This window comes from Heteronotia binoei, chromosome 15, assembly GCF_032191835.1.
Source record: "Heteronotia binoei isolate CCM8104 ecotype False Entrance Well chromosome 15, APGP_CSIRO_Hbin_v1, whole genome shotgun sequence".
NCBI classification, from domain to species: Eukaryota; Metazoa; Chordata; class Lepidosauria; order Squamata; family Gekkonidae; genus Heteronotia; species Heteronotia binoei.
The window spans coordinates 59,268,893-59,280,984 of record NC_083237.1 but is presented as its reverse complement, the minus strand read 5'-3'; the positions used below and the strand labels follow the sequence as shown (position 1 = coordinate 59,280,984).

The 12,092-nt window shown below is 47.7% G+C and overlaps 1 protein-coding gene across 1 annotated transcript in view; it reads left to right on the top strand.

The window, feature by feature from the left end:
- The window catches only part of ERBB2 (erb-b2 receptor tyrosine kinase 2), a 148,845-nt gene that overhangs the window by 120,141 nt on the left and 16,612 nt on the right, over positions 1-12,092 (top strand). Inside the window, exons 20-23 of the mRNA XM_060256668.1 lie at positions 1,402-1,587; positions 6,208-6,363; positions 11,037-11,112; positions 11,215-11,361. Of these exons, the coding sequence (XP_060112651.1) occupies positions 1,402-1,587; positions 6,208-6,363; positions 11,037-11,112; positions 11,215-11,361 (565 nt within the window). The remainder of the gene's footprint in view (positions 1-1,401; positions 1,588-6,207; positions 6,364-11,036; positions 11,113-11,214; positions 11,362-12,092) is intronic.

Here is a 12,092-nt window from a genome sequence, read left to right as displayed (position 1 = left end):
CAATGGCAAAGCCACCTCTGAATGTCTCTTGCCTTGAAAACCCCACAGGGGCCCCATAAATCAGCTGGGACTGGCCTGCACTTCCCAGCACCACCAAAAGAGGCTTGACGGCCTGCTGCAGGGGTGTCCTCCTCCCAGCAGGGGGCAGCAGAGCACGCTTACACACAAGAGAGTCTTTATTGGCCTATATAAAAATATAAAATTGACGGTCGGCCAGGTTACAGATTAAGAGAGTACAAAATCCATACAGAATAAAATTAGGATTGCAAGATAAAAACAAAGTAGCAACATAGTAAAACCTGATACACATAGTACTACTTATCAGGATGAGTAACCAACATTGTTGTTGTTCAGTCGCACCGTCGAGTCCTACTCTGCAACCCCATGGACAAAGTCACTCCAGGCCCTCCTGTCTTCCACCATCCTCCGAAGTCTGCTCAAATTTGTGCTTGTTACATCAGTAATGTCAGACTTTGGAACGTCAAATAAGAACGAATCATTTTGTTGCAAAATTAATCCATTTATTTGAGAACAAGTGGTCTGGGATAGAATCAGATTGAGTTTGATACATTCCAAGGTTGCCCTTGGGTTTTTGTAGAATACACGTAGCATAACAATAAATCCATTCTCACACCCAGAGAGATAGTTGTCTGCTCCCATACTCCCTTATCTCCTTCCCAGGAAGGTTCCCTGCTGGTTACCTTGAGGCATGCCATCTTCAAAGGCTTAAGGCCCCTGTGGCTGCCAAGTGAGAAATTCCTCCCATGGGATTTACAACGGTCGCTCTCTCTGTTTGAAATGCACATCTTTATTCTGAGGGTTAGTAACAGCAAACAAAATGGCGTTAGTCATGTCAAGAGAACTTATCTAAGCACTGCACATTCTAAGGTAGTTACAATGTCTGACAAGTAATGCTGTCCGGCCATCTCATCTTCTGCCATCCCCTTCTTCTTTTGCCTTCTGTCTTTCCCAGCATCGGGATCTTCTTCAGTGAGTGCTCCTTTCTCATTGGGTGGCCAAAGTATTTGAGCTTCAGCTTCAGCATCTGACCTTCCAGGGAATAGTCAGGGTTGATTTCCCTTAGGACTGACTGATTGGATCTTCTTGCAGTCCAAGGGGCTCTCAATTCTTCTCCAGCACCACAACTCGAAAACATCTAGTCTTCTGCTGTAGTTCTATAAAAAAAACCCCTTTGCTACTAATTCAGTGATTTCCGGATCAGAATGATCAAGCAAAGAAAGCACCTTAAAATCCTCAGAGGTCTCTAAAGAGCACACTTCCTCCGTAGGCCAAACTCCTCTGCAAGTTGACTAGCCCCTGGGTGTTTTATCGGGGCTCAGCCAGTTCCGCTCCCCAAAGAAGACCTCTGCTTTACCGCCTTCCTTTTCATGTCTCCTCCAGGAAGCCTATGTCATGGCGGGCGTGGGCAGCCCGTACGTCTCGCGGCTGCTGGGCATCTGCCTCACTTCCACGGTGCAGCTGGTCACGCAGCTGATGCCGTACGGTTGCCTGCTGGACTACGTCCGGGAGAACAAGGAACGTATCGGGTCCCAGGACTTGCTGAACTGGTGTGTGCAGATAGCGAAGGTAGGTGGGGCTTCACGGCCGCGGTGGGGCTTCGGTGCAGTGGCCTGCCGGGGGTGCGTGTTGCGTAGCAGTAGCGTTCAACTTTCTCAGACTTATCATTCCACCAGTAACTTGGCACATGGGATTCTGTTCTAATGGCTTTCGTGTTTGCTAGTTGTGTTCTCTTAAGATCTGACCTGGGTGGCCCAGGCTAGCCCGATCTCATCAGATTTTGGAAACTAAGCAGGGTCGGCCCTGGCTATTATTTGGAAGGGCGACCTTTAAGGAATACCAGGGTCGTGACACAGAGGCAGGCAATGGGAAAACCACCTCTGAAACATCCCTTGCCTTAAAAACGAGTCCAGCTCACCCCCTAGTGGTGCATAATGCCAAAAGAGCTAGAACTTCTGGCTGCCAGATGATCTTAGGACTGCCTGGCTAGTCTAATACAATGCCATATGTTAACTAAGTTGCATTCTCTCCTCTTGCTTCTTCCTCCGTCTCTCTAACTCAGGAGTGTTGAATTCATTTATTATAAGGGCCGGATCTGACATAAATGAGACCTTGTCGGGTCAGGCTGGGCCGTGTTGGGCTGGGCCACATGTGTGCCTATTTAAGATTAGGTAGCAGAGATAAACTTTTAAAGGACACAGACAAACATGTGTAAAGTTTTGGGTTTTTTCAACTTAAAACCTGCTTAAAACCAACTTAAAACATTAGCACTTGTTGGTCTTAAAGGTGCTTTCTTTGTATTTCTCCCATGAGATCCAGGGAACTGGGCAAAGGAAGCTCTGGCTCTTTCCCTCCCTCCCCAGGAGGGGGAGGAGCCTCAAGCAATGGAGAACATCGAGGTTTTGCTCTGTAGCTCCTGTGCGATTGAGCAAACCTTGCAGAGCAAGCTGAGATGCAGAAGGAAGCAAGAGAGAGGGAGAAGGAAGCAGACAAGAGGCAGTTACTCAGGGGCCTAATTCGGCCCCCGGGCCGCACGTTTGACACCCCTGCTGTAACCCATCTCTCCCAGCTTTCTTCTCATAGAAAAAAAATCCTGAATAAGAAAGAGAGAAATTGGTGTTAGCTACTTAGTGAGTGATCAGTGACTCCCAAAAGCTCCTGCCCTGCCACAGATTTGAAAAAAAGCATCCTTTGCTCCATTTGGTGCATACAATCCCAATAACAATGTTTTTTGCGTTTAATATTATTTCTACCGCTACAAATCTTCCATCTTTATCTTTAAACACTAATTTTGGATCCAATTCTTGTTTAATATAAAAAAATCGCTCCCCTTTTCTTCTGTTCAGCCGATGAATGAAATTCTAGTCCCAATTGCTTATTCCATAAAAATTGGTAATCCTTTTGTTTGATATGTATTTCTTGTAAACAAACTACCGTATATTACAATGTTGCTTTTTAATCCAATGAAATGTTGCCTTTCTTTTTTGTGGTGAATTTAGTCCCATTTACATTCCAAGATACTAATTTGTAATCCATCATGGTGCAAATTCTTTATGTTCTTCACAAAATCTACGCAGTTCCTGTGTATTTGTAATTGTAATCCTTCTTCCTTGAAGTTCAAAGCTCAAACCTTCAGGTATTATCCATCCATACATCATTGCAATGTCCCGTAATTTTTCTGTCCGTTTCTTATATGCTCTTCTGTCATTTATCACTTGCCTTGGCAACTCCTTCATAATTCTTACTCTGCTGCCTCCCACTATCAGTGTCTTTTCAAAAATTTTGTTCATAATCTTTCCCACCATTTCTTTTGTCATATATCTTATAACCACATCTCTTGGTAGATTGGTTTTTTTTTTTTTTTTGCATAAAGTGAATTCACTCTATACATATAGTCATACATGTTTCTAGTCCCTTCAGGATCTTCCTCCGGAAATTCTGCAATTATTTTTATTATATATTCTTTCAGGTCAGTTTCTTCATCCTCAGGTACTCCTCTCAGACGTATCTGGGTCTCCATCAATTTGCAGTCATGAATTGCCACTTTTTCTTGTATTTTTAGCAAGGTGGAATCATGTACTTTCACTCTCCCTTCCACCTCTTGCACTTTCTTTGATGTTACCACAGTCTCATTTCTGAGATCCTCTATATCTTTTTTTAGCTCTTCAGTATCTTTTCTAATTTCTTTTTTGGAAGCAGTTATCATCTCCTTCATCCCTTTCATCATCCTGGCTTCCATTGCATCCAATGGCTCCTGCAATTTCTCCAGTGAAGCAGTCCTTGCATGGGTTTGCTTGTGTTCTGACATGTAAAAACAATGAAAAATTTGACCTCACCAAATTAAATTTCAGCTATCAGGTTTAAAAGAATGAAGCTTGCTTTCTTCAATAAGCCTAATTTCGCCATCTTCAGAGCCTCCTGGGCTCAGATATTTATTTTTAAAAATTTTATTTTCTCCAAAATGCCGGTTGCGACTTTCTGCCTCTCTTTAATTTTTTTTTTCCTTTTTCCTCTAGAGGCTTCTAAAATAGTTGTTAGCAGTAATGTCCAATAGCATTTACCTTATAGTCGTCACCTCTGTCGGCTCCACCAATTTTTAATGTCCTGAACACTTAAAAAATTTTATTTAAATTTTGACCTCCTTGCAATGGCCGCCAATGTTTTTCTATTATATTATAGTCCTAGAGTAGGCTGGCTGCTTCAGTGATTTCCCTTTTTCATCCAATATTTCCTGCTTTACTGTCCACCAAATCCCGTTTTCACTGGTAGATACTTTTGATATATTTCCTGTATTGACTGTGGAAGCTGCAGTTCTATGACGATGGGGATTTTCTCAGAAACCACAAGTAGACCAAACAATAAATTCCTTCTCACTTTTTAACACTGTCCTTTAAATTTACACAGTCAAAATTTCGCCCCTTCTCCCCTTCTTCTTCCAAGCTGTCTAAATTCCAATTTCCCACCTTCTGATTTTATATTGTTTAATTTTAATTAGATAGCAATCTGTACCTTTTCTGTAGTTATCCAGATCAACACCGGTCTTGCATAGCTTTAGATGTTTAGCAGAATCAAAGAAGATTAGGATCCTGTCGAGCTTAAGTCAAGTAAATGACTCTGGAAACCTCTGCAGAGGATGAAAAGGCAACTCGTCTCCGGAGACTCTTCAAAGCCTCAAAGGAGCCCCCCCCCCCCCCCCGGGGACTCCCTTTTAGTCAAAGTAAATCCCCTCAGTTTCCTGTGCATATCTTGGACTAATCTCTGACTGAGAAAAGTAGGCAGTAGCATTAGATTGCCTTTCACTACCCCGAACAGAAGTTCCAGCCTGCTCCCCTTCTGAGAAGCAGTTCAGCTTGGCATTTTCCAACCCGGAAGTCTCAGAACGGCGTACTCAGGATGAGAAATTCAATGGAATGAAAACCCCTGCCTGTTTTTGTCTTTTTTTAAAAAAAACCCAGCAAATTTCTAGCCCCTTTGAATCTGAAACACAAATGAGAATTCTTGTGATTAGGGGTTCCAGTGAGAATTCTAGCAATCAGATGTTCAGATCTGTTCAGATCTTTGCCTCTACCCAAACAACCCATTTCTTCAGAGCCTTTGCAAACCCATAACTGAGCATTGCAATTTGTATAAATATGAACTGCTTCAAGCATTGTTTGGGTTCTCCCATAAAGGGGCGGAGCATGTACTTCCTTGACAGAATGCCTCAATCAATCTGAAGAGGAATCTTAGGTAGAAGAGGTGGAGAAGAACTCTGCCCATGACCTTGGGGAGGGGTCACAACCAATCAGAGCGGATAGCGCTTGGCTAGATGGACCCAAGGACTGACTCAGTATCTTGGGTGGGGGTGTCAAACATGTGGCCAGGGGGACGAATGAGGCCCCCGAGCAACTGGCTGTCGTCTGCTTCCTTCTCCTTTTCTCTTGCTTCCTTCTGCGTCACAGCTTGCTTTGCCAGGTTTGCTCAATCGCACAGGAGCTACTATGCCAGGCTTTCTCAATTGCGCAGCAGAGCTACTGAGCCAAGCCTCTCTTCCTTCTATTGGTTGAGGCTCCTCCTCCTCCTGGCTCCCTGGGGAAGGAAGTAAAGAGCCAGAGCTTCCTTTGACCAGTTCTCTGGGAGAGATACAAAGAAAGCACCTGTAAGACCAACGCGTGCTAATGTTTTAAGTATGTTTTATTTTAAGTTTTTTAAAAAACAAAAATCTTTACTTGTGTTTGTCTGAGTCCTTTATAAAGTTATATTTCTGCTACCTAATCTTAAATAGGTACACACGTGGTCCGGCTCGACACGGCTCGGCCCAACGAGGTCTCATTTACGTCAGATCCGGCCCTCCTAACAAATGAGTTCGACACTTCTGGGGGGGTGGGGTTTGCTGCAATCCGCTATCTTCGTTTGAGCTGTTTGAGAAAGAATAAACCAGTTGTGCCAGATGTGAGCAAGCGTCGTATGTGCTCCCACCGCCCATTTTATCTCTCCCTGGGGACTCATCTTTCAAAACAAGTTGAGCAAGCTTGTTGCGAATCCCACAAGAGGTGAAATTAATTTTAATTAACACCCCGCCCCCCCCCGAAAGTCTGCTACTGGGAGTATGGAAGTGGGCATCCATCCAAAACCTGCATTTCCTGCATCTGTTCAAGAGAATGGGCAAAAAAATCCCCCTAAGGCTCGTATTTCTCTTTCCCCGCTTAGGGAATGAGCTACCTGGAGGATGTCCGCCTGGTCCATCGGGACTTGGCCGCTCGGAACGTCCTGGTGAAGAGCCCCAATCATGTCAAGATCACCGATTTTGGCTTAGCCCGGCTGCTGGATATAGATGAGACGGAATACCATGCCGACGGAGGGAAGGTGAGGCGAGCGAATGATGGAACGGATAAGCCCAGTATCGTGGTGGGATGCCAGGCAGGGGAGCAGTCAAACCCGGGGAGGGGGCTGTGTGGCTCAGTGGCAGAGCATCTGCTTGGCATGCAGAAGGTCCCAGGTTCAAGCCCCGGCATCTCCAGTTAAAAGATCTGGCGGTAGGAGATGCGAAAGACTTCCACCTGAGTCCCTAGGGCAGGGGTGGCCAAACTGCAGCTCGGGAGCCACATGTGGCTCTTTCACACATATTGTGTGGCTCTTGGAGCTCCCACTGTCCTATCGGCTGTCTTGGAGAAGGCATTTGTCTCTTTATAGCAGCAGCTGGCAGCTTGGAGAACACATTTCAAGTTGCTTTCTTTCCACATCTCCCTCCCCCAGCTTTCCTTCCTTCCTGAACTCAAACGTCTAACATTTATGTCTTGTGGTTCTAAAACATCTGACATTTATTTTCTGTGGCTCTTGCATTAAGCAAGTTTGGCCACCCCTGCCCTAGGGGAACTCCTGCCAGTCTGAGTTAGGGTTGCCAAGTCTTACCTCTGCTCCAGCGGAGGACATCAGGGAGGGCATTCTGGGAGTGAGCGGGGACGCCAGGGATGTTGCACAGGGGACGCTCTGGTATTTGGGCAAAACTTGGTTTTTCGCCCTCAAAACCATAGAACAGGGGTGGCTAAACCTGCTTAATGTAAGACCACATGGAATAAACATCAGATGTTTGAGAGCTGCAAGACAGGGAGGGAGGAAAGGAAGGCAGGCAGGCAAATAGATGGGGAGGGAGAGGCAGAAAGAAAGTGACTTTAAATGCAGAAAGAAGTGGGAAGAAAGCCACTTGAAATGCATTTTCCAAGCTGCCAGCTAGCTTGGCTTAGTGAAGTGCTTTAAAAAGAGAAATGCCTTCCCTAAGTTGGCCAGTGGGGGCTTCGAGAGCCACACAATGTGCGTGAAAGAGCCACATGGGGCTCCCGAGCCACAGTTTGGCCACACTTGCCATAGAGTTTGCCCAAATACCAGTTTCCCTGTGCAGCATCCCTGGTTAGGGGAGGGGCTTTCCACTCCTGACAGCTGGTCAACGGCAAGAGAAGTCCCTGAAACCAGGTGAATCCGTCTGGACCTGGGGGCTGGGAAGCCTAGTCAAAGTAGACAGTTCTGACGTTGCTGGGACGGTGGTGAGTTTCAGTATAAGGCAGCTTCACATGTTCATGTTTATGTGGTAGGGGGCAGTTACACCTTTAGCAGGTTTGGGGAGGATTTTTCTGTGCAGGGGCTTTGGGGTTCCTCTCAGCAGGATGACTTCTGCGGATCTTGTGCTGTAACAGCAAGCTGGGCTTTTTTTGTAGCAGCTACTCATTTGCATATTAGGCCACGCCTCCCTGATGTAGCCAATCCTCCAAGAGCTTACAGGGCTCTTCGTACAGGGCCTACTGGAAGCTCCAGGAGGATTGGCTACATCAGGGATGTGTGGAAGTCCTGTGGAACTCAGCAGGAAATCCTTTGCATATTAGGCCACACCCCCTGATGTAGCCGATCCTCCAAGAGCTTACAGGGCTCTTAGTACAGGGCCTACTGGAAGCTCCAGGAGGATTGGCTACATCAGGGATGTGTGGAAGTCCTGTGGAACTCAGCAGGAAATCCTTTGCATATTAGGCCACACCCCCTGATGTAGCCGATCCTCCAAGAGCTTACAGGGCTCTTCGTACAGGGCCTACTGGAAGCTCCAGGAGGATTGGCTACATCAGGGATGTGTGGAACTCCTGTGGAACTCAGCAGGAAATCCTTTGCATATTAGGCCATACCCCCTGATGTAGCCGATCCTCCAAGAGCTTACAGGGCTCTTCGTACAGGGCCTACTGGAAGCTCCAGGAGGATTGGCTACATCAGGGATGTGTGGAAGTCCTGTGGAACTCAGCAGGAAATCCTTTGCATATTAGGCCACACCCCCTGATGTAGCCGATCCTCCAAGAGCTTACAGGGCTCTTCGTACAGGGTCCAGAGATAGAATTCTAGCAGGGGTTCCTTTGCATATTAGGCCACACCCCCTGATGTAGCCGATCCTCCAAGAGCTTACAGGGCTCTTCGTATAGGGCCTACTGGAAGCTCCAGGAGGATTGGCTACATTGGGGGGCCGTGGCCTAATATGCAAAGGAGTTCCTGCCACAAAAGAAGGCCTGACAGCAAGCATTGCCAAAGATTGTAGCACAGGTCTCTGACACGGTGCCCGTGGACATCAGGGAGCCGACTGACGCTTTTCCTGGAGCCTGCCAAGTGTTTTGAGAAAGTGGGCAGTGCCCAGCAGGGCTTATGACCAGCAAGGGTTCTGATTGCTGTTGGGAGATTTGATCGGCTGGACAGATGTTTTTGTAAGACGTTGCTTTGTCAGCAGCTGCCACCACGGCACAAGGACCTTCCCTGGGTGACGAAAGGTCAGCTGCGGCAGCTGCTCTGTGCGGTCTTTGCCTCCTGCAACAGGCATTTTGTGACTGCACCCACCGTGATTTGTTAGCATTCCAGATGTGTCTGCAAGCTCAGAAAGGTTGGGGACCTCTGCATTGCAGGATCAGGCACCCTAGTCTTAATGGAGAGATACTGGTGTGCTGTTTCACTTATTTTGAATTGTGTGTCTCCGGACACTTTGCTGTAAATGCTGACTGAATTTCAAAATAATCAGCTGTGTGTTAAAGACAACAATAAAAACACCTTGTAAATACCTGGAACCAACTCCTCAGTTGGGGGGGCTAGAAATATTCGGGAAGGGCTCCAAAGGCCAGTGTGGTGTAGCGGTTAAGGGCATAGGACTCTAATCTGGAGAACGGGGTTTGATTCCCCACTCCTCCACATGCAGCCAGCTGAGTGACCTTGGGTCAGTCACAGCTCTCTCAGAGCCCCACCTACCTCACAAGGTGTCTGTGGTGGAGAGAGGAAGGGAAGCTGAGTGTAAGTCACTCTGCAGAGTGGGGTATAAACCCAATTCCTCTTCTGGGGGTTATATCTCACAAGACAGCCTTTATTAGCATATATAAGAACGTAAGATAGAGCAGCAGTCCTCAACCTTTTTGGCACCAGGGATCAGTTTTGTGGAAGACAATTTTTCCAGAGACCCGGTGGGGAGGGGGGGGGGGAACACGATGATTTCGGGATGATATAATTGTGCACTTTATTTTTATTAGTTTGGTGTAGTGGTTAAGTGTGCGGACTCTTATCTGGCAGAACCAGGTTTGATTCCCCACTCCGCCACTTGCACCTGCTAGCATGGCCTTGGGTCAGCCATAGCTCTGACAGAGGTTGTCCTTGAAAGGGCAGCTGCTGTGAGAGCCCTCTCCAGCCCCACCCACCTCTCAGGGTGTCTGTTGTGTGGGAGGAAAGGAAAGGAGATTGTGAGCTGCTCTGAGACTCTTCGGAGTGGAGGGCGGGATATAAATCCAATATCTTCATCTACCTCACAGGGTGCCTGTTGTGGGGGAGGGAGGGAAAGGAGATTGTGAGCTGCTCTGAGACTCTTCGGAGTGGAGGGCGGGATATAAATCCAATATCTTCATCTACCTCACAGGGTGTCTGTTGTGGGGGAGGAAGGTAAAGGAGATTGTGAGCCGCTCTGAGACTCTTCGGAGTGGAGGGCGGGATATAAATCCAATATCTTCATCTACCTCACAGGGTGTCTGTTGTGGGGGGGGAGAAGGGAAAGGAGATTGTGAGCTGCTCTGAGACTCTTCGGAGTGGAGGGCGGGATATAAATCCAATATCTTCATCTACCTCACAGGGTGTCTGTTGTGGGGGAGGAAGGGAAAGGAGATTGTGAGCCGCTCTGAGACTCTTCGGAGTGGAGGGCGGGATATAAATCCAATATCTTCATCTACCTCACAGGGTGTCTGTTGTGGGGGAGGAAGGGAAAGGAGATTGTGAGCCGCTCTGAGACTCTTCGGAGTGGAGGGCGGGATATAAATCCAATATCTTCATCTACCTCACAGGGTGTCTGTTGTGGGGGAGGAAGGGAAAGGAGATTGTGAGCCGCTCTGAGACTCTTCGGAGTGGAGGGCGGGATATAAATCCAATATCTTCATCTACCTCACAGGGTGTCTGTTGTGGGGGAGGAAGGGAAAGGAGATTGTGAGCCGCTCTGAGACTCTTCGGAGTGGAGGGCGGGATATAAATCCAATATCTTCATCTACCTCACAGGGTGTCTGTTGTGGAGGAGGAAGGTAAAGGAGATTGTGAGCCGCTCTGAGACTCTTCGGAGTGGAGGGCGGGATATAAATCCAATATCTTCATCTACCTCACAGGGTGTCTGTTGTGGGGGAGGAAGGGAAAGGAGATTGTGAGCCGCTCTGAGACTCTTCGGAGTGGAGGGCGGGATATAAATCCAATATCTTCATCTACCTCACAGAGTGTCTGTTGTGGGGGAGGAAGGTAAAAGAGATTGTGAGCCGCTCTGAGACTCTGAGATTTGGAATGAAGGATTGGGTATAAATCCAGTGTCATCGCCATCTTATTATTATATTAACATATCATGAAACAATTATACAACTCACAGGCTGGTTGCTAATAGGCCACGGACCGGGACCAGTCCGTGGCCCAGGGGTTTGTGGGCCCCTGAGATAGAGGGTCGGCCAGGTTACATATTAAAAGAATACATAATCCATATCACTGTGTTGTTCTTCCGTCCTGCCCAGGTGCCTATCAAATGGATGGCTCTGGAATCCATCTTGCGCAGACGATTCACCCACCAAAGTGACGTGTGGAGCTACGGTATGTGGCGTCCTTGAGGCGTCCTTTCCGCCCTCTCCCTTTGAGGACCCCCCAGTAGTCTTGACTCTTGGCGGGAACCTCCTCTCCTTTCTCTTTCTCCAGGCGTCACTGTGTGGGAGCTGATGACGTTTGGCGCCAAGCCGTACGATGGCATCCCGGCCCGCGAGATCCCTGATCTACTGGAGAAAGGGGAGCGATTGCCCCAACCCCCCATCTGCACCATCGAAGTCTACATGATCATGGTGAAATGTACGGGACCAGGGAGAGGGGGCGATTCCTCCCGGCAAAACAGTGGTTATGAGCAGGGCTTTTTTTGTGGCAGAGAACTCCTTTGCATATTAGGCCACGCACCCCTGAAGTCGCCAATCCTCCAAGAGCTTACAATAGGCCCTGTAATAAGGAGCCCTGTAAGCTCTTGGAGGATTGGCTGCGTCGGGGTGTGAGGCCTAATATGCAAAGGAGTTCCTGCTACAAAATAAAAAGCCCTGAGCACATCACACAATGTGTGACTGGCTTTGGCCTCTCTGTAACTGCTGTGAAAGGAAATTCGGAAGACATGGCCCCCCCTTACAAGGCTCTTTTTTGTAAGCTCTTGGTGGATTGGCTACATCAGGGGGTTGTGGCCTTATATGCAAAGGGGCTCCTGCAAAATTCCATCCCTGAGCAGCCCCCAAGGGGTTTCTGGAAAATACAACTGTGCACTTCATTTCTATTTGTTTGGTGTGGTGGTGCGGACTCTTATCTGGGAGAGCCGGGTTTGATTCCCCACTCCTCCACTTGCAGCTGTCTTAGAATTATAGAGTTGAAAGGGACCTCCAGGGACGTCTAGTCCAACCCCCTGCACAATGCAGCAAACTCACAAACATCCCCTCCCTTAAATTCACAGGATCCTCATTGCTGTCAGATGGCCATCTAGCCTCTGTTTAAAAACCTCCAAGGAAGGAGAGCCCACCACCTCCTGAGGATCAGCCATAGCTCTC